The 22,640-nt window shown below is 32.3% G+C and overlaps 1 protein-coding gene across 1 annotated transcript in view; it reads left to right on the top strand.

The window, feature by feature from the left end:
• LOC134255421 (adhesion G-protein coupled receptor G4-like) overlaps window positions 1–14,622 on the top strand; it is a 32,377-nt gene extending 17,755 nt beyond the window's left edge. The window contains exons 12-30 of the mRNA XM_062737940.1: window positions 30–101; window positions 305–410; window positions 507–653; window positions 858–927; window positions 2,904–3,048; window positions 3,864–3,916; window positions 4,220–4,328; window positions 5,438–5,541; window positions 5,655–5,757; window positions 5,976–6,153; window positions 6,314–6,383; window positions 6,615–6,681; window positions 6,798–6,883; window positions 7,062–7,188; window positions 7,382–7,423; window positions 7,580–7,714; window positions 8,078–8,215; window positions 8,295–8,366; window positions 14,548–14,622. Of these exons, the coding sequence (XP_062593924.1) occupies window positions 30–101; window positions 305–410; window positions 507–653; window positions 858–927; window positions 2,904–3,048; window positions 3,864–3,916; window positions 4,220–4,328; window positions 5,438–5,541; window positions 5,655–5,757; window positions 5,976–6,153; window positions 6,314–6,383; window positions 6,615–6,681; window positions 6,798–6,883; window positions 7,062–7,188; window positions 7,382–7,423; window positions 7,580–7,714; window positions 8,078–8,215; window positions 8,295–8,366; window positions 14,548–14,619 (1,896 nt within the window). The 3' untranslated portion in view covers window positions 14,620–14,622. The remainder of the gene's footprint in view (window positions 1–29; window positions 102–304; window positions 411–506; window positions 654–857; window positions 928–2,903; window positions 3,049–3,863; window positions 3,917–4,219; window positions 4,329–5,437; window positions 5,542–5,654; window positions 5,758–5,975; window positions 6,154–6,313; window positions 6,384–6,614; window positions 6,682–6,797; window positions 6,884–7,061; window positions 7,189–7,381; window positions 7,424–7,579; window positions 7,715–8,077; window positions 8,216–8,294; window positions 8,367–14,547) is intronic.
• Window positions 14,623–22,640: the final 8,018 nt, after the last annotated feature.

The following is a 22,640-nucleotide window of genomic DNA, read 5'->3' as shown; positions in this document are numbered from 1 at the left end:
TAAACTATTAAAAATTGTTGTTTTTTCAGGCCTTCTTTGCGGTTGTCGACAATGTTTTGTCAAAAAACAATTCCAAATCTTGGACTGCTGTGAGTGACAAGGTAATGAAGAAGATCTATTTTCTCTTATTTTAAAATTAATAAATCAAATTCTCAATTTTTTTGTAACTAAAGTAGTATAATATACGGTAAAAGCTGCCATAAAAATGAAACAAATCTTATGGAAAGGAGACATTACTGTTCAAACTAGCATTATATTTTTTAAATATCAGCTAAATTGTATTTTTAATCTAAAATCCTTACAGACTGAAAAGGATGCTAGCTCCCTTTTAAAGAATATGGATCGAATGAGTGAAGTTGTTTTGAAGAAGGAAAACATAACAACATCAAAATTCAAAGGGAAAAATTTTGGTAATTTTTAAGCAATTATATTAGTAAATTCTATCGACAAAAATATATATGTTTGTTTATATGATTACATGATATGATTTTAATGTCTTCTTTTAGAGGTTTCTGTTGATAAAACAAAGGTAGATGAAAAAGGAATCGTCTTCCCTGAAAAAACCGAGAAAACACCAAATGATACCTCTATTGATACGGAAGAATATTCTACATTTCTTGAATTACCAAAGCAAACAAATAAAATTGAAAAACGTAAGTCAATAAAGTTCTTTTGTTTTTTTTTAAGTTCATTAAACACATAAATGATTCTACTCTATGAGAATAATGAATATCTGTTATACTGCCTTTCCTCTCAATTAAACTTAGTAATTCATATAACGTGATTTTTTAAAACACATTTATAAATGATAGATATAATGAAACTCAATAAATAATATTTCGTATATCTCCTTGCAGCAATTACATATGTGGCTGTTATATACAAGACGATATCAGACATTTTACCCACAGATTCAGGTTCACAAACGTAAATATGGCGATTCATTTCTTCTTTGACATATTGAAAATCTTAAGTTTTTCTTCACTTTTATGGGTTGTTGCCTTCAAAGTACAGATATACAATAAACATAAACCTTGTAAATTACTTTGTTGCAATTCAAAATTGTCTATTCTACAATTCATGGGACAAACCCATCGGTTTTGCCTTTCCTGGAAATAAAATCACTACCACGGAGGAAAATGCATATATACATGTAATACGAAATCACAATTTGTAGAGGGTCTCACATATCAAAGAAATATCTTAAAAATATAATCTTTTTAGCTCACCTGAGCCGAAAGCTCAAGTAAGCTTTTCTGATCAAAATTTGTCCGTTGTCTGTTGTCGTCGTCGTCGTAAACTTTTCACATTTTCATCTTCTTCTCAAGAACCATTGGGCCAATTTCACCCAAATTTGCCACAAATTGTCCTTGGGTGAAGGGGATTCAAGTTTGTTCAAATGAAGGGCCATGCCCTTTTCCAAGGGGAGATAATCTTAAAATTAAACAAAAATTAATGGCATTTTAAAAAAATCTTCTTCTCAAGAACCACTGGGCCAGGAAAGAATGAAACTCATGTGGATTCATCCTCAGGTAGTGTAGATTCAAGTTTGTTTAAATCATGACCCCCGGGGGTAGGGTGGGGCCAAAATGGCCGATCAAATTTTTACATAGGAATATATAGGAAAAATCGTTAAAAATCTTCTTCTCAAGAACCAATGGGCCAGGAAAGATGAAACTCATGTGGGATCATCCTCAGGCAGTGTAGGTTCAAGTTTGTTCAAATCATGACCCCCGGGGGGTAGGGTGGGGCCAAAAAGGCCGATCAAAGTTTTACATAGGAATATGTAGGAAAAATCTTCTTCTCAAGAACCATTGAGACAGGAAAGATGAAACTCCTGTGGAATCATCCCCAGGTAGTGTAAATTCAATTTTGTTCAAATCATGACACCCGTGGGTAGGGTGGGGCCAAATGGCCGATAAAAGTTTTACATAGAAATATTTTGGGAAACCTTTTAAAATCTTCTTTTCAAGTACTTCAAAGCCATGCTTAGTGATATTTATAGGGATTCAAGCCCCCCCCCCCCCCCTCAGTAAACTTTCAGATCTGATATGTGCTTTTTCCTAGCCAATTGCTCAGGTGAGCGATGTGGCCCCTGGGCCTCTTGTAATAGAGAACCAATAATATTTTGAAAACTAGGTAAGGGAGGTCATACTTGGCATACCGCTGATAGTTATGTCCTTCTTATGTGCCACAGCTGTATGCGTTAGGTCAATGTCACCTAACTAAAAAGTTATATGTCCTCTTGACAAATGTACTGAACGAGTATATAAATTGGCGTTTTCAAAATTTAACACAATCGCTGTGTATAGACTGTATAGAATTAGTGCTACACAAATCCGTGCTGTACATAGAATAAATGATTTCTTAACGATATTCGTAAATAAAGCTCATTCTTAAAGCCGCTAACACATGAAGCCATCTTTTAAAAGTATAAATACAGTATTTAAGTTGGTGACATTGGTTGATTTATTCATACTCTGCACAACCATTCCTCTCAACATGATATGTTACAACCTTTATCTGTTTATGTCATGTCCATTCAAGCTATATATGGTAATAAATATGCATCAAGGCTTCTAGGAATTCTTTAAAATCTTTCAAAAGATTTTATCGAATTGAGTCTTTTTTTTTGGTTTTCAAGGGTATTAGTTTAGGTTTAGACATCTCTAGTTTACTGAAAGTATCATTTGGAAAACAATTTTGTAGCTTATATTAAGTAAAATCTTTTAAAAGATTTTATCGAATTGAGTTTTTTTTAGTTTTCAAGGGTACTAGTTTAAGTTTAGACATCTCTAGTTTACTGAAAGTATCATTTCGAAAACTACTTTGTAGCTTATATTAAGTATGAATACTTTTAACCAGGAAAGCAAAAATGATGTTCTGTAATTTTACAATTTCAGAGAAGAAAATTCAAACGCAGTGACGGAAGGAAAAGAGAAGAAAAAGAAAGAATTCGTTAATTCTGAAATCCTGTCGCTTACTACTCAGACAAATCTGGGTATTCTATCCCCTCCTCTAAATCTGGCTTTCCAGCACAAACACGAGGTAAGATTTCACTCGTCTCATATGAAATGTATGGAGAATTCCGTATTTTCGTTAAGTAGTGCAAGATAACAGTGATATTCAATTTTTTGTGTTAACAATTAACTTTGTTATGCATTCATTTTCATATCACAGTATTTAAACTATACAAGCATTTTTGAGCCTGTCATGGTCGAAAGATAACAGAATCGGTTTTCTTTATTAAGATAAATTGATATGACTTCCTGTGAAGTTGTCTTGCTAAGAATTCATAAAACTCTACTGTTTCAATCAGTCTTTGAATTTATAGGGAATTCTGCAATAAAATTTACTTTTTTTTCAGTGACATTGACCTTGGATGCTTTATTTTTATTTGATAATAATTTCTAAAATTTTATGGAATCCTTTTATGACTTTTGTGCTTATAGGCGTGTAAATCATATAGATGTTTATTTCAAGTGTGACCTGTCATTGGTTTCTACCATCGAAAGTATAGCTTAGCCGATGATATAATAATATTTTATTCAAAGTGACCCACCACTGTCTTGATCAAAAAATATCCTCATACAGAAAAACTGCTTATTGTGTAGGCTATAGGCAAATTAAATTATCACTTGAATAATTTTTAAAACTAAAATATATTTAAAAATAAATTTTTACCGAACTCTGTCTCTATTTACGGAAATATGGCTGGATTTCTACTGTAATTGTCATATCTAAATACTTTGGTTCGATCTGCATGAAAAGAATAATTGATTTTCAGATTAATCTTTCAGAATATAGAAGAGTTTTTTAAATAAGAAATGTATTTCTACTGTATTTTGGAATATCTGTCCTAGAACGAAAGTGCTGACCTTCAAGCAATTTGTGTGTCGTGGGACTTCATCACAAAGTAAGCTTTGATTTTTTTAACTTCAAAAGACAAACGTGTGTGGTAATTTTTAGATTGTTTTCTACCCAAGGAAAATTAATGTAAAAAATAAGTTTTTTCCCAATAAATATTTTAGATATAGTTTTGCTTTTCTGTTTGTCTTTGCAAAACAAGAGAGATGTCCGTAAAGTTTGTGGACAACATTTATAATTACTGACAAGCATTCATAAAATATATAAAACTATTTTTTTAAAAATAATTTTATGTTTCATTATATTAATATGCAAGTTATGATCTAAGCCGATTAGATTTATTTTAAAAAAGTAAATGGTCAGAAGAAGGATGCAAAGTTAACTCCACCAATAACAAGAGGACAGTTTGTCAGTGTAACCATCTGACTAATTTTGCCATTCTGATGAGACCTTACACTCCTGTAAGTAAATAAATACTTTGATTTATTTAAAAACTACTTGCAAGTCTAGGTAAAGCCATACAAAGTTTTTAAAGCTAGCTTTCGAAATTTCATAAAACTATGTGGGAAAATCAAATGTGTGTATTTATTGCTATAATTAACATTCTGAATTCATCGACTTATCCTGTATTATGTTTATAAGGCATACATGTACCCTACATATCCTTGTCTTTTTGCATACATGTGCATAACATTACAAAACAGAGGCATCTTTTCTATAATCCAAATTCATTTTTCGAAAGATTAGATCTTAACATTTATCAAGATTGTTGATGCCTTTATATCTTAATTTATTTGTCAAATGATTGGCATTGTTTTTAAAGTGTTTTACGTATATCAAGTATCATTTGAGAATGTGGGGCATAAATTCCAAGTCCAGATACAAATTTCACATGTTTTGCATATATTGAGGTTTTACTGACAATAGGCAGTCAGGACCAATTAACAACTTCATTGTCTAGTGAATCTTAAGTTCTATTGTCGTTAGCAAATATAAAAGCTACCGTGAAGATTTACTTTACATACTACATAATTTTTTTATCTGATTGGTGCATGATGTTCGCAAGAAATGTTACAAGTTTACAAAATTCGACCCCCCCCCCCTTTAGATTCGAACTCCAGGGAATTGTTTATCGAAAACCTTTTTTTTTGTTTCCTTTAATGAAAAGAAATGAAATTAATCTAACGTTTTCAAATGTAATAAAATTATTTTATAATAGTTTTATCATTAACCTAGTTGATTACACTTGAGAATGAAGAGATCAATCATTTAATTCACAGTAAATTAAACAAATGTTATATTAGTTCAGTAAGTGCATAGTCAGTTTCGGAAGATTGGATCTAAATTTTATATTGATACCAATACTCCATGGACAAAAGATTGGATGTTAGATTTCCTCGGTAACTTGCGCATTTCAGAATACTGAGTAACATGTATATGTTAGCAATTCAACCAGTTGAAGATTTACAAAAAGGTAACATATGTCGATTGAGTTCTGTTGTGAAAAAAATATTATTGTGTTCTAAATGTACTTTTCATCTTTTTCTAATTTTCAACTATTATTTTGTAGGAGACAGAAGACGGAGCATCACTGAAGACGTTATCTCTCGTTGGTGTTGTTATCTCCATTGCTTTCACAGTCTTAACGTTTATGCTGTTTGTTCTGACTTGGAAGTATGTATTTTATGTGATTTTGTTTAAACACCTCAAGTTTAATTTGAAATCTGATTTCAAAGAAAAACTAAACTGATGAGTATTTTGAATAAGTAACTGCCGTTGATTTTCAGACAAGTAAAGAGTGATCAAAATATTATGCTGCTTAATCTTTGTGGATCGCTTGTCGTATCCTACATTGTCTTCATCGTAGCTGTAGAAAAGACCGAAAATGAGGTGAACACAGCTTTTTAGTCATAAATGTCTTATCTATTATTTAAAATAACCTTACTGGTTGAAAGAAGGGTTACGTTACAAAATATGCATCATGTTAGATTGTCCATTTCCTGTCTGTGCATCATTTCCGGTAATATATCGAAAAAGATGCGGTCCGAAATAAGAACATATATGAATAGCGGTATGTGATTAAATGTCACATATTTGTCATGTTACAGGGTGTCTGTATTTTCATCACGGCTCTTATCCATTATCTTTTCTTGGTGACCTTTTTCTGTATGCTGAGTATGGGTATCTACTACTGCATGAGTATCACAGTGACATTCTACGCCATGTATGTAGCCAACAACTTCAAGTCCAAATCCAGAGTGCAGTGGTTCCTTTTGGGATCATGGGGTAAAGATATTTTAATTGTTTTTAGACTAGTTATGCTTCAGTGTGTATCGTTTAATTTTTGGTATTAAAACAGTTAGTGTAGGGCTGTAAGAAACAGTGTCATTATATATTTCAATATATAGTTCATAGTTATATAAATATGAAATATATTTTTTTTTAGGTATTCCACTAATCATTGCAGCAATTACTTTAGGAGCATTCTGGGGGAATGACTACCATCTCAAACACTAGTAGGTTTTACGCAAACTTCGAGAGCCAAGGAACAAATTATAAATTGATTATAAATTGATAAGTAATGAATCAGTTCCTATATAGTTTATATGTAAGTAGATTCCAAAAAGAATCTGATTGAGTGATGCCTAAAACCTAATGCCTACTACCTTTTAGAATGGGGTTTTGATAAACACATATATACACATACTTTATCTCTTTTAAAATAACGCACTTATAAATCATTACAGCTGCTGGCTCTCTATGGAAAGCGGTTCCCTATTTCTCTTCATTGTTCCAGTTTGTGTTATTGCCGTGGTAAGAATTATCATTTGAAGTAAAAATGTATAAATTGCTTTTAAGATGATCATTTACCAATGAGTAAGTGCAAACAATTTGTCTGTGGTAAGTTTGTAATCAAAATGAATTTTTAGATGAATATAATGATAATGGTGTCCCTGATTCGAGTGTTGTGTGCTTCCAGTGCCATGACAAAGTCTTCACTTCAGAAAAAGGCCGCGTACGTAGTTACATAAGTACATGTATCACAAGCATTTTCAAGAAAAGGATCTTTTAAGATATATTTATCAGACAATGCGTGAACTTAAGAACAAGCAATTATTTATATACTTTCCTTTACTTAATTTTTTTTAAGATAGTAAGAAAATAATCTTATATATGCTTTGTTATACCAATAGGTCTGGCTTGCGGTCTCTCGGTACCCTTTTACCTGTACTAGGTGTTACCTGGATATTTGGAGTCTTAGCTGTAAACGAAAGTGCTGAAATATTTCAGTATATTTTCATCATAGCCAACTCCTTACAGGTTTGTTGTGTTTACTTCTTAGAAAATCACCTTTTGTGTTATAAAAAAATATTGCTGAAAAGTTAACTGATTGAATGTGATTTTCAATCATCAATATGTTTTTCTTAAGAATTAAAACAAGGCGTTTCGTCTAAGATTGAGCAAAAAAGTAATCTGTTAAACGAAAAATACTGAAAAAAAAAATATTTTTCAGGGCTTTTGTATATTCATTTCACACGTGCTAATGAACAAAAAGGTGAGAATCAACATTTAAATACTACTTTATTGAAAGCCATTTCGAAAACTATACTTGAGAAGAAAATTCGAATTCACTTGACTTGTAAATAATATATATATCATTGAAACAATAGCACTCAGATTATCTGACCACTACTTTATGTTAAACTTTTAGCTGATGATGGGTATAAAGACAAAGTACCCATCTCTGAGTGGACTGAGTATGTTCACAGAATCCAGTAAAAAGGAAACTTCTTCTGTATCTAGATCACATTCATCAAGGTCGGAGACTCCATTGGTGAAACCCAAGGTAAAAGTACTAAAATCCATGTTCGTTTTGTCTTAAATCTATAATACAAAACTGAAATCAACATTTTGTTTTTATTTTCAAGGAAAAAAAATGTTTACTTGCTCTCCCGATTCAGGGTAAAAACATTGCTTCTGTAAATAGATGGCAAAATATTTTTCCGGAAATATTCGACATATTTATTGAGGGGATAAAAGAAATAATAAGTAGGAAAAAATCGGGTCCTGTAATGTAAAAAAAAATGTAGTCGGGCTACTTTTAGCCAGTCGATCGGGAGAGGGTATATAAACAATCTTCTAGAGATTACCTGGTATTTAGATTTTTATTTTTCCATTGCTGCTTCAATGTATGAATGTCTTCTTTCAGAAAAAGAGGAGTCTGCCGATACTTGGGAGTTTTCTGAACAAAAAGTCCATGAAGAACAATAAAGTCATGAAATCTAACTCTTTTATGACGGAGAAGACGGTATCTACTGACTGTCCCTGTAGTGAAACCCAGGAAAATGTAAGATTTACTTTCTTTATCATTATGTAAATAATGTCTTAGAACATGCATGTGTACTAATGTGTACTGACTTTTTCAGAGTTTAGCAATGACAGAAAATGCACCAAAAGAAGACGAAAGCTCAAAGATGATTTTCAAAGAAGTAAAAACGGTGATATTTCTTTTTAGAATAGAATATTTTCTTAATTTACGTTTAGATCAACGTACATGCATGAAAGTTCTTTGTAAAATTTCTTAAAGTTTCAAGTGCAACAAAATGTAAATTTACATGCAATTACCTGGACATATCGTCAAAAAATTAGAATTTAGGGATTTTATCATCGATCGGCTTCTTAACGTTTTGAATTTGCAAAGGAAAACTATCCCGAAATATAAGGAACATCTGAGATTCACAAATATTTTAAGATATTTTAAACAATAGAATACAGTGCATTTTATGTAATGCATTGTATTCCTGAAAGAGAACAATAACAAAAAATTACATAGAAAATATATATTTCAAGTCTCCACAATATTGTCATGGAACGTTATATGTATTATCCACTTGATATAATACTTTTTCCCCCAGAAGTTTGATTGCAAAAAGGTTTTTAAATGAAAAATAGACATAATCAAGTATACATTTAAAGAAATCCGAAATTAGTATTTCATTTCTACGTTGGTTTGAAATACTCTTGAACCCAAATGGTAGAGGGTACATGTACCTCGGAGTCTGAAACGTGTGTTTTATATTTGGATATTTTATTTAAAATCGTTGACGGTATCTTTATGATAAACGCGATGACATATATATGTATATTGTCAATGTCCTTTACGTATGAAGCAATGTACTATTTCATCCTAGATTTGGCGTTTATCTCTCAGTTAATTCGATTTATTAGAGTATGGTATAAAGACAACAATTTCTGAAACGAATTCGAAAAGCTATGAACAAATTAGCTGACGAAATAAGGATAATGACATTCTTGGGTTAATTGAAGTAATGGTTATAAGCCGAAAACTGTCCATTATGTCAGATATTAGACGACCCGAGGCGCGTTAGCGCCGAGGAGAGTCTAATATCTGACATAATGGTCAGTTTGAGGCTTATAACTTACTTAAAACATTTCACCATTGTCGAACACTTCCATTGTTAACTTATTGGACAGCCACAGGTAAGGTCTCGTTCTGCTCGGATGACTACCTGGCACTGTTCATCAAGTTAGGCCAAAGAAAACCAGTTTGGGTTTTTCTTGTGTCTTTATTAATAGTAGGAATCATCGAGAGGTGTTTTATATCGATAAATATGAACATTAACTTTGTTTTGTCTTATTTATCCGCATTGCGACATTTTTTATATACACTACGCATGCGTGAAAGTCAGTTCTACAAAGTTCTTTACAATTTATTCATTTTACAACGCAACGACCACGGATGAAGACGTACATTTTAATTTCGAAACAAACAACCTTCAGAATCGGGTGTTTTGACGATGCCATTTATCGATTACACCAAGATGCCTCAGTTCAGGTTTTTACTGTGAAATCCGGATATATATTCTTATGTTTCGGAATTTGCAAGAAACAGTTCCCGTTAAAAGGTAATTTTTGTAAAGCAATAGGATTTGAAGGATTTTACTCAAACAACTGTTTATTACAGCATTTTCTATGAAATTGGGAGATTATTCCTGATTTATTTTTTTTTAATGCAATTCTCTTTTGTGAGCAGGTTTCGAACTCGGAAGGATTTTACTCCAGCCACTCCTTAAAACGACAGATACTCGCTTAAACGACGCAGGACTAGGTGGACAAATGGTCATAAATCACCGAACGAAATTACAGATTCTGTTGGAATTTCGTGAGCTAAATTTTGTGCTAAATGCAGAAAAATGGATGTTTCAATAAACAAAAAGCCCAAGGTTATGTGTAAGAAAACACATGCTTCTCATTCATCTTTTGTGTTCATTGGATTCTATACATGTTCCGTGGATCAATCATTGTGAAATGAACGGTGAACATAGGAAATTCATGATCGGAGCCACGGATACGTTTACAATTATAATGAATCAGAGACATTCAATTCACTGGATTATTTGTGCCATTTGAGTAGATTTTTTGTGAAATATTAACATTTAACGCTACTAATTTCCTACATTGTTCATATTAAATTGTTTGATTTGTCATTGCCTTTACGTGGTGTTTACTTATTTGCCTCGCCCTTTGTTTTCATTTAAACGTTACCTGTACCAGTCCAATAAGTTGAATCTTATTGGACACCTACAGGTAACTTATTGGACGGGGTGCAGGACAATAACAAATTTATTGAACCAGGTTTAACAAAAGATGACGTCACAAAAATGTTTTAAATATAGATATGTCAATAACACGGAAATATATTCTTGCATTATCTTGAATGTTAACTGATATTTTCATACAAACTCTCAGCTAATTATTTTACATTGAGCTTTGTTGTAAAATTTTCATTTGACAGAGTTTATAATTTATTCCACGTGTACGTATGAAATAGACTTCATTTTGTTGTCCCCCGCTTGAAAAGTGGGGGATATTATTTGGGTTTGTTCGTCCGTCTGTCCGTCCGTCCGTCCTTCTTTCTGTCTGTCTGTAACGCTTTCGTTTCCACACGATATCCCGAGAACCCTTTGAGCTTTTGCAATGAAATTTAGCATAGCAACTCCCTATGGACTAAAGAAGACCCCTATTGATTTTGAGGTCAAAAGGTCAAGGTCATAAATAAGCAAATTCTGTCTGTTATAACACTTTCGTTTTCACACGATATCTCTAGAACCATCTGAGCTATCGCAATGAAATTTTACATTTGGCCTAATGAAGACCCCTATTGATTTTGAGGTCAAAAGGTCAAAGTTCAAGGACGTAAATTTATACATTCTGTCTTTGTGTAACACTATCATTTCCGGGCGATATTTCAAGAAGATTTTGAGCTTATGCAATATAATTTTATACCAAAACTCCCTTGGACCTCTCTCACCCCTCTCAAAGTGCCCCGCCCCGTTTGTTTTATTTGTATTTATAGTATTACATGTCGCAATTTTTAGCACAGGGGCATGAGGAGAGTTATTGCGTATAAAACAGGTTTTCGGCGGACTTTATGTTCTTATTACATCGATTAGAACTGTTTAATATAGGCTAAATAAATCAAACACCATGGATTGTGTAAAAGTTTGAGAATACCGAACATGAATATATACATGTAACTATGTAACTTTAGTTCTGCATATACTTGACTCTATGTAAAGCGATTCCGTGGTCTAGTGGTATGTCTCTCGCTTCACATGTGAGAGGTCCCGGGATGGAATCTCGGTCGATCCTTTTTTTATTATTTTTTTAAAAATACTTTTCTTTTTTTTTTTACTAAATGATAGTATTCAGCATGTGAAATGAAAAATTTATGAGGTTATAAAATCATCATTACAGTGTGATAAATATTCCATATAAAAAGAATCTTCTATACACATAATAAAGAATAAGCAATCAAATCTTTATATGCATATTGACATACATGTATTTTATTTGCTTCAGTATACATATATACTTTTATTAAAACATTTTTGTGACGTCATCTTTTGTTAAACCTGGTTCAATAAATTTGTTATTGTCCTGCACCCCGTCCAATAAGTTACCTGTAGGTGTCCAATAAGATTCAACTTATTGGACAGGTACAGGTAACGTTAAAATGAAAACAAAGGGCGAGGCAAATAAGTAAACACCACGTAAAGGCAATGACAAATCAAACAATTTAATATGAACAATGTAGGAAATTAGTAGCGTTAAATGTTAATATTTCACAAAAAATCTACTCAAAATGGCACAAATAATCCAGTGAATTGAATGTCTCTGATTCATTATAATTGTAAACGTATCCGTGGCTCCAATCATGAATTTCCTATGTTCACCGTTCATTTCACAATGATTGATCCACGGAACATGTATAGAATCCAATGAACACAAAAGATGAATGAGAAGCATGTGTTTTCTTACACATAACCTTGGGCTTTTTGTTTATTGAAACATCCATTTTTCTGCATTTAGCACAAAATTTAGCTCACGAAATTCCAACAGAATCTGTAATTTCGTTCGGTGATTTATGACCATTTGTCCACCTAGTCCTGCGTCGTTTAAGCGAGAATCTGTCGTTTTAAGGAGTGGCTGGAGTAAAATCCTTCCGAGTTCGAAACCTGCTCACAAAAGAGAATTGCATTTAAAAAAAATAAATCAGGAATAATCTCCCAATTTCATAGAAAATGCTGTAATAAACAGTTGTTTGAGTAAAATCCTTCAAATCCTATTGCTTTACAAAAATTACCTTTTAACGGGAACTGTTTCTTGCAATTTCGGAACATAAGAATATATATCCGGATTTCACAGTAAAAACTTGAACTGAGGCATCTTGGTGTAATCGATAGATGGCATCGTCAAAACACCCAATTTTGAAGGTCTTTTTTTTCGAAATTAAAATGTACGTCTTCATCCGTGGTCGTTGCGTTGTAAAATGAATAAATTGTAAAGAACTTTGTAGAACTGACTTTCACGCATGCGTAGTGTATATAAAAAATGTCGCAATGCGGATAAATAAGACAAAACAAAGTTAATGTTCATATTTATCGATATAAAACACCTCTCGATGATTCCTACTATTAATAAAGACACAAGAAAAACCCAAACTGGTTTTCTTTGGCCTAACTTGATGAACAGTGCCAGGTAGTCATCCGAGCAGAACGAGACCTTACCTGTGGCTGTCCAATAAGTTAACAATGGAAGTGTTCGACAATGGTGAAATGTTTTAAGTAAGTTATAAGCCTCAAACTGACCATTATGTCAGATATTAGACTCTCCTCGGCGCTAACGCGCCTCGGGTCGTCTAATATCTGACATAATGGACAGTTTTCGGCTTATAACCATTACATAATTCTACAGATTCAGTCAGGGGGATCCGACTTTTTCCCTAAGCGGGGGAAACGAATTCTCTGAATTAGCTTGTTTATTTTCCCTATGTTTAAGTCATTTATAGTCATCTGCCTTTGTTGAAAAAATATGTACATGTATCAGTTTGTTTCTGCTTATAACCTATTTTATTCCTCATACATTTTAAATGATTCATGCATGTTTTACTCGTAATTTATGAAGATATTAATCTTTCTATATCTGCGACATTCAAATTACTCCCAATGTTTTCATTTCATATTGAATCACATCAGCCCTATTTCGATAGAATATTGATATTCCAAAAGTCCTTTGTGCAAATCAGTTTCTTTTATTTTGTTTCTTATAAGTAACAATGATGTTTTGGTTTTAAATCAGTTGTTCTCACATCGATCTTAAACCTGATTGGCTTAAATTTAAAATGGCTATAACTCCCTTGGTTTTCAACCAAACAGGATGGGATTCAGAACATAGATAGACATTACGGACTCCTACAAAAGGGTATGGTCATCATGCACATGCATGAACGTGCGCTGTGCTCTGATTGGCTGAAACAAAATTCTCAATGTCTTTATTGTTTTTTGACGAAATGCTTTGCAATTTAAATCATAGGCATGCTTTAGGATGTCCTACAATATGATATATAATAATTTTCATGAAATCACGCGCATGCACGTGCGCTGCAATCTGATTGACTGAAACTTTAAATGGCTATAATTTCCTTAGTTTTCAACCAAAAAGGATGGGATTCAGAACATAGATAGACATTATGAACTCCTACAAAAGAGTATGATCATCATGCACATGCATGCACGTGCGTGCACGTGAAATTAGTAAAATTATAAATACACTGGATTAAACATATTTTTAAATACTTTTGGATTAAATGCTGTAATATTGAGTATATTGAAATATATGAAAAATGTAGACAAGATCATATGGTCATTACGCACATGCATTCAAATGCGCATGCGTGCAATGCTGAAATTTGAATAAACTTGATATACTTCTGGGTAAATATTGTTAAAGTCTAAAATGCATCGTGTTTGTCTTATTTAATGAAGCTTACAAAGAATATGACATAAAAGGGAGTTGGGGAGCGTTTGGGGAACATCTGTAACGGTTCCCGTTACAATTAGCCGTAGTTTAGAATTGATATTATTTTCACTTTCTTTTGTTAAAACATGTGATAAAAATTATCAAAGTGGTTTACAAAGAATAAGAATATATTATTTAGTAATGTTGTTCTTGGTATAATATTTTTTCAATATGATTTTTTGAAATATTTCAAATTTTACTCGTTAGTCGGTATTGAAGCAGTAACTGTTATAAAGTGACTGATATTAGTATGGTTTGTCTATGTGTTATATTTAACATCCACATTATTTCTTACAGGAAAGAAAAGTACCACGAGTCCGTTTCAATTTCAACCTGAAGAAGAAAACCTACGTTTTGTCTGAAATGTAGACTTAGCTAGTGATTTATATTTTGATACAAAATAAGCGAAAAAATTCTTCATCAGATAATAAATGACCAACTTTATCATGAAATTGCCGAATGAAATTGAGGAAGAAAATTCCTATGGATTTTTACTGTGACTTAGAAGATATATACACCTTAATTAGGAATCATGATATAGATCATTTCCAATTATATGTCAAAAAATTAAGGGATACGATATATTGTGTGAAATGTTCAAGCGACATAAAAGTCGTTATGCTTTATTCAATATTAAAAATGTATCTATTTCCTGTTTAAGATCTTCTCAGTAGCAGTGTTTCCAATTATTTAGAATAACTCATGCATATGGTGCAGATATTCTAGGGGGGGGGGTACAAAACAGGAAGGACTTTGTTATATATGAGCATTCGATAAAAATGTGCATTTTTAATCTTTGCTTCAATTAACAGACGCTCATATTCAAATAAATTTAAAAAGTACAAATTTAATTTTTTGTCAAAATTCATTGAATATCATTTGACAGTACCCCTCCCCCTAATTGAAAATCAACATTTTTTTTTATATCTCACTCGCAGATATGTCACAGCCGTAATTTTCTCTCAGCATGAAGGTATTTAGCATTTATCCTTCTCATAGAAATATATTTTAACTCTCCCACAAGGCAGTCCTTATCAATTAGTTGGTCAAAAGTGCTACAGCAATCCGACATCCTCATGCCCTTCTATCCAGTTAGTGCCACAGTTGTTTGATTGAAGAAAAATATGGACTTTACGAAGGGCAGTCAAGTTGGTTGAAATGAATGATTGCGAGAAAGTCCTGATAAACTCTGTCTACACTAGACAGGACGTTTACATGCTAAAAAACTGGACTCACTATGCACGTGCGGCCGAGCAGTCCAAGACATTCTACTTATGTTACTATGCTTTTTAGCTCACCTGAGTCGAAGGCTCATATAAGCTTTTCTGATCAAAATTTGTCCGTTGTCTGTCGTTGTCATTGTAGTCGTTTTAGTCGTTGTTGTCGTCGTTGTCGTTAACTTTGCACATTTTCATCATCTTTTCAAGAACCACTGGGTCATTTTCAACCAAACTTGACACAAAGTATCCTTGGGTAAAGGGGATTCAAGTTTGTTCAAATGAAGGGCAAAGTCCTCTACCAAGGGGAGATAATTATGAATTAATGAAAAAATAATGCCATATTTTAAAAATATTCTTCTCTTGAACCACTGGGCCAGGAAAGATGAAACTCATGTGGAAGCATTCTCAGGTAGTGTAGATTCACACTGGAGGTAGGGCGGGGCCATAATGGCTAATCAAATTTTTACATAGAAATATATTGGAGAAACATTTAAAAATCTTATCCAGAAACACTGGGCCTAAAAAAATGAAACTCAGCTGAAAGCATCCTCAGGTAGTGCAGATTCAAATTTGTTCAAATCATGACCCCCGGGGGTAGGTCAAGGCCACAATGGCTGATCAAAGTTTTACATAGGAATAGATAGGATTTTTAAAAAAAAAAATCCTCTTCTCCAGAACTACTGGGCCAGGAAAGATGAAACTCATGTGGAATCATCCTCAGGTACCGAAAATTCAAGTTTGTTCAAATCATGACCCCCGGAGATAAGGTGGGGCCACAATGAAGTATCAAAGTTTAACATAGGAATACATAGGAAAAACCTTTAAAAATCTTCTCCAAAACCAATGGGCCAGGAACGATAAAACTCATGTGGAATCATCCTCAGGAAGCAAAGATTCAAGTTTGTTCAAATCGTGACCCCTGGTGGAAGGGTGGGGCCACAATGGGGTATCAAAGTTTAACATAGGAATACATGGGGGAAATCTTTAAAAATCTTCTTCTCCAGAACAGCAAAGCCATGATTGGTTTTTGCTTTTACCAAGGCAGTTGACCAGGTTAGCAATGTGGCCCTTAGGCCTCTTGTTTGTTTCTCCGGGGTATATTTCTTTTTCGCTTCGGATATGGGGTTTGATTTTGAAACACAACATTTAGCAAGTATCTCCTCCGTTTGTTTTTGTTTTGCATGGAATTAAGTCAGATAATTTTTCAGACAAGGAAGATATTGTGAAATAATTCCTTTTTCCACTTATACTGCGTGTACTTTTGTGATGTGACTCAATGTGCTTATAATACGTAAGAGTGGCCCTGAATAGTGATGTGATTCAATGTGCATATATTACATAAGAGTCATTTTGAATGATAGAAGAAATGAAGAGCATTCATTTTATTTAAGTGATTATTTGACAAGTGCTCGTTCCTTTTCATTAAAAAAAATATTTAAAAGCTGAAGTAATGCTGGAATCCATAATAAAGTGGATACATTTTTTCTTCGTAATTAATAGGAGTTTTGAAAAATGCCAGAAAACAGTGTTTAAAAATTAAAGACTGGTAAAACATACGTATAAGTATAATTCTAGATATTCTGCAAATCGTAAAATACAAATCAGTATCCAAGAAGAAAAAATAATAAGACGAGGAAGTTTTGTATTGTTGTTTATGGCGAATAACATGTTAGATGGTGGTGTTTTTCAAATTCATGACATTTATTCTTTATCATATATAGAAAAACGCAAAATTAACAAGTACATGAAACAGTTCTAAGAACAGCCTCGAAACTCCTAATATTCTACTGTGAAGACTTTCACATAAGGTACATATAATCCATTTCTTTTTCAGTGAATATATTTGCAGATAATTGTTAAAAGGTAAAGTTGTTTTAAAAATCCAAAAAAATGTATTTCACAAGAATTACTGACAGGAAAATAATTCTAATGCTCTACAATATCTCGATTTAGCCAAAATAAGTTAAGGTCTCTGATCAGGGGAGAGAGACTGTTGTTGCCACATGCGATTTGAATTAAAGCAAAAGCCAATATGGACAATGACATAGGGAGGAGAGAGAACAAAAAAAAAAAAAAAAAAAAAAAAAAAAAAAAAAAAAACAAGAAAAGTTTGATCTTTACAAAAAACAGAAAGGATCACTTGCTTTGGAAAGCATTCTATTTTTATAACTTAAAATATGTAATATAGGCCTAAACAAACTCGTGTTTCTACGTTCGAAATGCTAGTATACATGTAATATGGTTCACGTTAACTCTGCCGTCCCTGTTCATTATAATTTTACTGCTGCAACTGATTTCTCATTGATGACTAATCTAGGCCTTCCTAAATGTTTGATATTTTCAAATGAATCATTATTAAGTTTGAAATGCAATGCTTTATCCATTGATAAACTGTTTTGATAGATAGAACAGAGTTTCAATATAATGACACTAGTTCTTTGAAAATGTCCTTTCCTGTACTATTCAATAGATAACTATGAAATATTACATAATGTTCTAAATGTCCTTTCGGGACTCTCCTTCTGTCTTCATGGTAACATTGTCCAAAGAATGTGTCCAAAAAAGATGTTTTCGTTGAAAATCGCTTCTGACTTTGTGTCAAATGTAAAGTATGGAAGACAACAAACATTTGAAAAGATGTTCAAATTCAATCAAGAGTAAAATTAAAAATAGCACATTTTAGTGTCATTATTTCATAAATAGCCCTCGTCTGATTGCTTCACAATAAGTATGCAAAATGCCAGTCAGCGTTTGCATAAATGGTGGATTGTTTTTGCTGACAATTGTATCGACCATAGATCTTACGAAATGATAACATTAAATGAGACTGCTGATATTTTTGTTTCAGAAACTTGCTAAACCATGTCTCCAAAAACCATACAAAAATTGTCAATCAGAAACTCAGTCATCTTTCAAATATCAACTTTAGAGTTATTGTGTGTTTTTACTAGGGATGGCAATCAAATACAGAATCGCCAATCGGTTAACGCAAGACGTTCCGACCGATTAATCGGTTAATCAATTAAAAAATTCTCTACATATTCCATCGTTTTAAGCTCTTCTAAAATAAACAAGGCCAAGAAGATGTTACATTCAGAAATAATAAGTTCATATTTTAACAGAACACTGTTTATATTTTATTTCAATTTAAAGAAACAAAGAAAAATAAAAGGAACTCAAAAGAAGACAAGCAAGTCTCAGATACATTTTAAAAAAAAATCAGGAGATGTTACACAAGCTCATTCCTTATTGTCACAACAATCAAAATGAAGTCTAAACTCTCGCTTGATTTACAGTGTTTGTTTTTATAATATAACTTGACAGGTAATCATAACTGATAGAAAGGGGAATATACACATTGCAGTCAGTTTACACAGCTGATCAATCATTTAATTAAAATCATTAAAGAAACGCAGGACTGGCTGGCTAACGGCATGGTGTTTAAATAACAATTAACATCTTGAAAACTGACCAATTACATGTACCCCTAAAATGTCAATCCGGAGAGCCTTAATTATCTCCAAATTACCTTCAATTAAAAGTCAAAAATGAGAATATTTTAAATATTTTTATTTGTGGTTTTTCAATTGAAATTTTAGGGTAGTGTGTTCAAATTTACACAAATTTAATTTTTTCCGACTAACCAGTTACAGATTTTCTAATATAACCGATTACCATCGTTACCGCGTAACCGGTTAACCAATTAGAAATTGTCATCCCTAACTTTTACAAAATAATTTGGCAAATGACCAATGACGAGGAAGTAAATTTTCGAGTTTCATTTTTATTAAAAAATAATACAGCTGTTGATGATATCATAAAGCCTATACTTTAATTTATCTTGGAGAATAGTTGTCTGTAAAGTTGAATAGATGGAAGTTTTTATGTTGTTAACTGTAACAAAGTCTCGTGATATTTCCGAAGAAAGATATGGAGATAACGAACAGTATTCAATCTCAAAGTGCATAAAACAATACAAAATAGGAGCAGAGCAAACACGGACCTCCGAAACATCAGAGAGGGGATCAGGTGCCATGGAGGAGTGAGCATCCCCTGCTCACCGGTCACACCCGCCGTGTGCTCCTTGTCATGATCAGGAAATAACGGAAAAATGAAAAATCCATCGTCAATTCAGTGTATAAATAATGAACTAACAATTAGTATGAAAAACGTCAATCAGCATTTGACTCAATGATAAATTGTATTTGCTGACAAAGTCATTGTATCGACCATAGAACTTACAAAATGATGACTTTAAACGAGACTGCTGATATTCTTGTTTCATCAACTTGTTTGTCAATAATGTACCTCGTTTTAGAAATTGTTCATACATTGAACATGCTATTGCGTATCGAATCAACTGAGATATATAAACTCCGTATGCAGACGATGAATGTATGTTGCTTCATAAGTAAGGGAAGCTGACGATAGAAAAGTTAAAGTCATCACGTTAAATATGAAGCTTGGTGGTTAGATTACCATTAACGTCTTTTTCAAGTAAAATATCCAAGTATGAAACATGTGTCAGACTCTGTGGTATCTTTTATCTCAAGCTCTCTAGGATATATCGTATCGACGTAGGAATGGAAATTACCATTTTTAATTGACTGTATGTCGTCGATATATATATATATATCTAAATATCGAATTGAAGGCCACAGCAAGTGTTTTCTTCTTTTAATGCATAAGATTTCGCACAAATTCTGCTTCATATGAATATAAAAAAAATCAACAAAAATGTTTTGTTGAGATGTTCAAGTATGTATTCATATCTGATAAACTACTTCTCGAATATATTTTTGCAAATATATCTAATTCATGAAGCAAATATTCCTTAAATATTTGCATGGATTTGCATATCGAAAATTTGGTAAACGAAGAATAATTTTGAGAAAAAAAACCATAGCTCTAAAATTTATGTGAATTTTTCTAATTGGTTATGCTTAAATATTGCATTTTATCTATTCAATGTTTCTTACCGTGGTTATTAATGATTTTGAGATAGGTATATTAGCTATAGATGACTAGCATATTTACTGAATAAATTTCCAAACACTTCATTATACTGAATTATACAAAAAGGATATATTGAGCTTTTTTAAGCCAGATGTGTTATTATTCAGATAAGTATACTATTATGATATACTTTGTTAATTTTCCTTTTTACTTCTTCTAGGTTCAGGAAGGAAAATAATGTCCATTCATCATGAAATTACGGTTAACTGCTTTTACTGCTCCGTACATTCAAGATAAAATACGTAAGACGACAAACTGTCAATCCCTGTTGTGAAAAATAGTGGGGAAATATACATTTCGTTGATAATTTTCTTTATGTCTACTTTAAGATATGTATGAACAGTAAATAAAAATAAATAAGAGCCCATTCTCAATATTGAGTGAATTGTTCCTGAATAAGTTGTTCTTTTTGATGAGATATTAGAGTAACAGTATGCTTGTAGTTTATTTTTTTTGGAGATTCTAAATGATAGAAAATATTCATTTTTTGACATATTCCGAGACATAATTATTTTTAAGCATTTGAACATTTTAAATGGAAATCCTTTCAAGTTAAACATGTTAAAAATATTTTTGATTTACTCCCGTTTCTTATGAAATAACACTACTAAAGATTTGAAAATTTTCGTAACCATATACATGTAACCTTATTTTCTTTTAAAACTGACAAATTTCCCATTTCTTCTATTTTCAAAAAAACATTTCATTTCCGGAATAAACAATTTTATGGTAACTAAAAGTTGATGTTTTTTATGATAAAGTGGCTTTCGTTTAAGGTTACTACATTACGATAAAAATGACTTTACATTTCCCCAATTTTTATGTTGCCTTTTCGACAAGTCAAAAATTGCAAAAATCAATGAATCTGTATTCATGGTAACCGGATGTAAGCGTGTACAACTTTTAACACCTCTTTCGTTAGATTCTATCCTCGGCGCACCTGTGGTGTAAACGTTACTGAAATCATATCAAGGCGTAACATAGTAATTATTAAAACGTTTCTCTAAAGAGTTTTACGGAAGCCCATTTAGGACATATCAAAATTATATTTGAATTCGTTATAACGATTTTTAGAATTCGTTATAACGAATTTAATTTGTAATAACAGATTCATTGAATTCGTTATAACGAATTTAATTTGTTATAACAGATTTATTGAATTCGTTATAACGAATTTAATTTGTAATAACAGATTCATTGAATTCGTTATAACGAATTCAATTTGTTATAACAGATTTATTGAATTCGTTACAACGAATTTACTTTGTTATAACAGATTTATTGAATTCGTTATTACGAATTTAATCTTTTATTACAGATTTGTTGAATTCGTTATAACCAATTCAAAAATTCGTTAAAACAAATTCTTGAATTGGTTATAACGAATTCAATAAATCTGTAATAACAGATTTAATTCGTTATAACGAATTCAATGAATCTGTAATAACAAATTAAATTCGTTATAACGAATTCAATGAATCTGTTATAACAAATTAAATTCGTTATAACAAATTCAATAAATCTGTTACAATAAATTAAATTCGTTATAACTAATTCTAAAAATCAATATAACGAATTCAAAAATATTTTTGATAGGTCCTAAATGGGCTTCCGTAGCAGACATATGCCCACATAAATTCTATACATTATATAGCTATTTCACACCATAGAGCTTCCAGTCAGAAGATTGATTGTAAATTGTTTAACGCCCCTCTCAATAGTTTTTCATTCAAATGGAGACGTCACCGTATGCCGGTGAAGGGCCTCAAATGCGGATCTACACTCGGCACTCAGAGTCATTGAGAAGTGAGGGTTTTTTATCGTGCCAGCGCCTACCCTGACACGGGACCTACATTTTCAAGGTCATATCCAAAAGACCAGTGACTTTCATTTCTAGTGCGGAGCACTTGACGAAGGAACAGTCACTACCTATGTTTACGATTTAGGTGGCGCCGCGAACGAGAATCAAACCAGGGCCTTTCGATCACGAAGCGAACGCTTTACCACTAAGCTACTGTCACCGGTCCAGTCACAAGAAAAATAAAGCCTAAATATGTATAAAGAGTTAATTAATTCTAATTGTCCCACATCTGAGTTTTATTTTAATTTTATATGGTACATGAATGTTTTAAGTGCAGAATTACTTATCTACTT

The sequence above is a fragment of the Saccostrea cucullata genome, unplaced genomic scaffold (assembly GCF_032062105.1).
Source record: "Saccostrea cucullata isolate Sc308-1 unplaced genomic scaffold, CSIRO_AGI_Scuc_v1 ctg6725, whole genome shotgun sequence".
NCBI classification, from domain to species: domain Eukaryota; kingdom Metazoa; phylum Mollusca; class Bivalvia; order Ostreida; family Ostreidae; genus Saccostrea; species Saccostrea cuccullata.
This window is presented reverse-complemented; position numbering and strand designations above follow the sequence as displayed.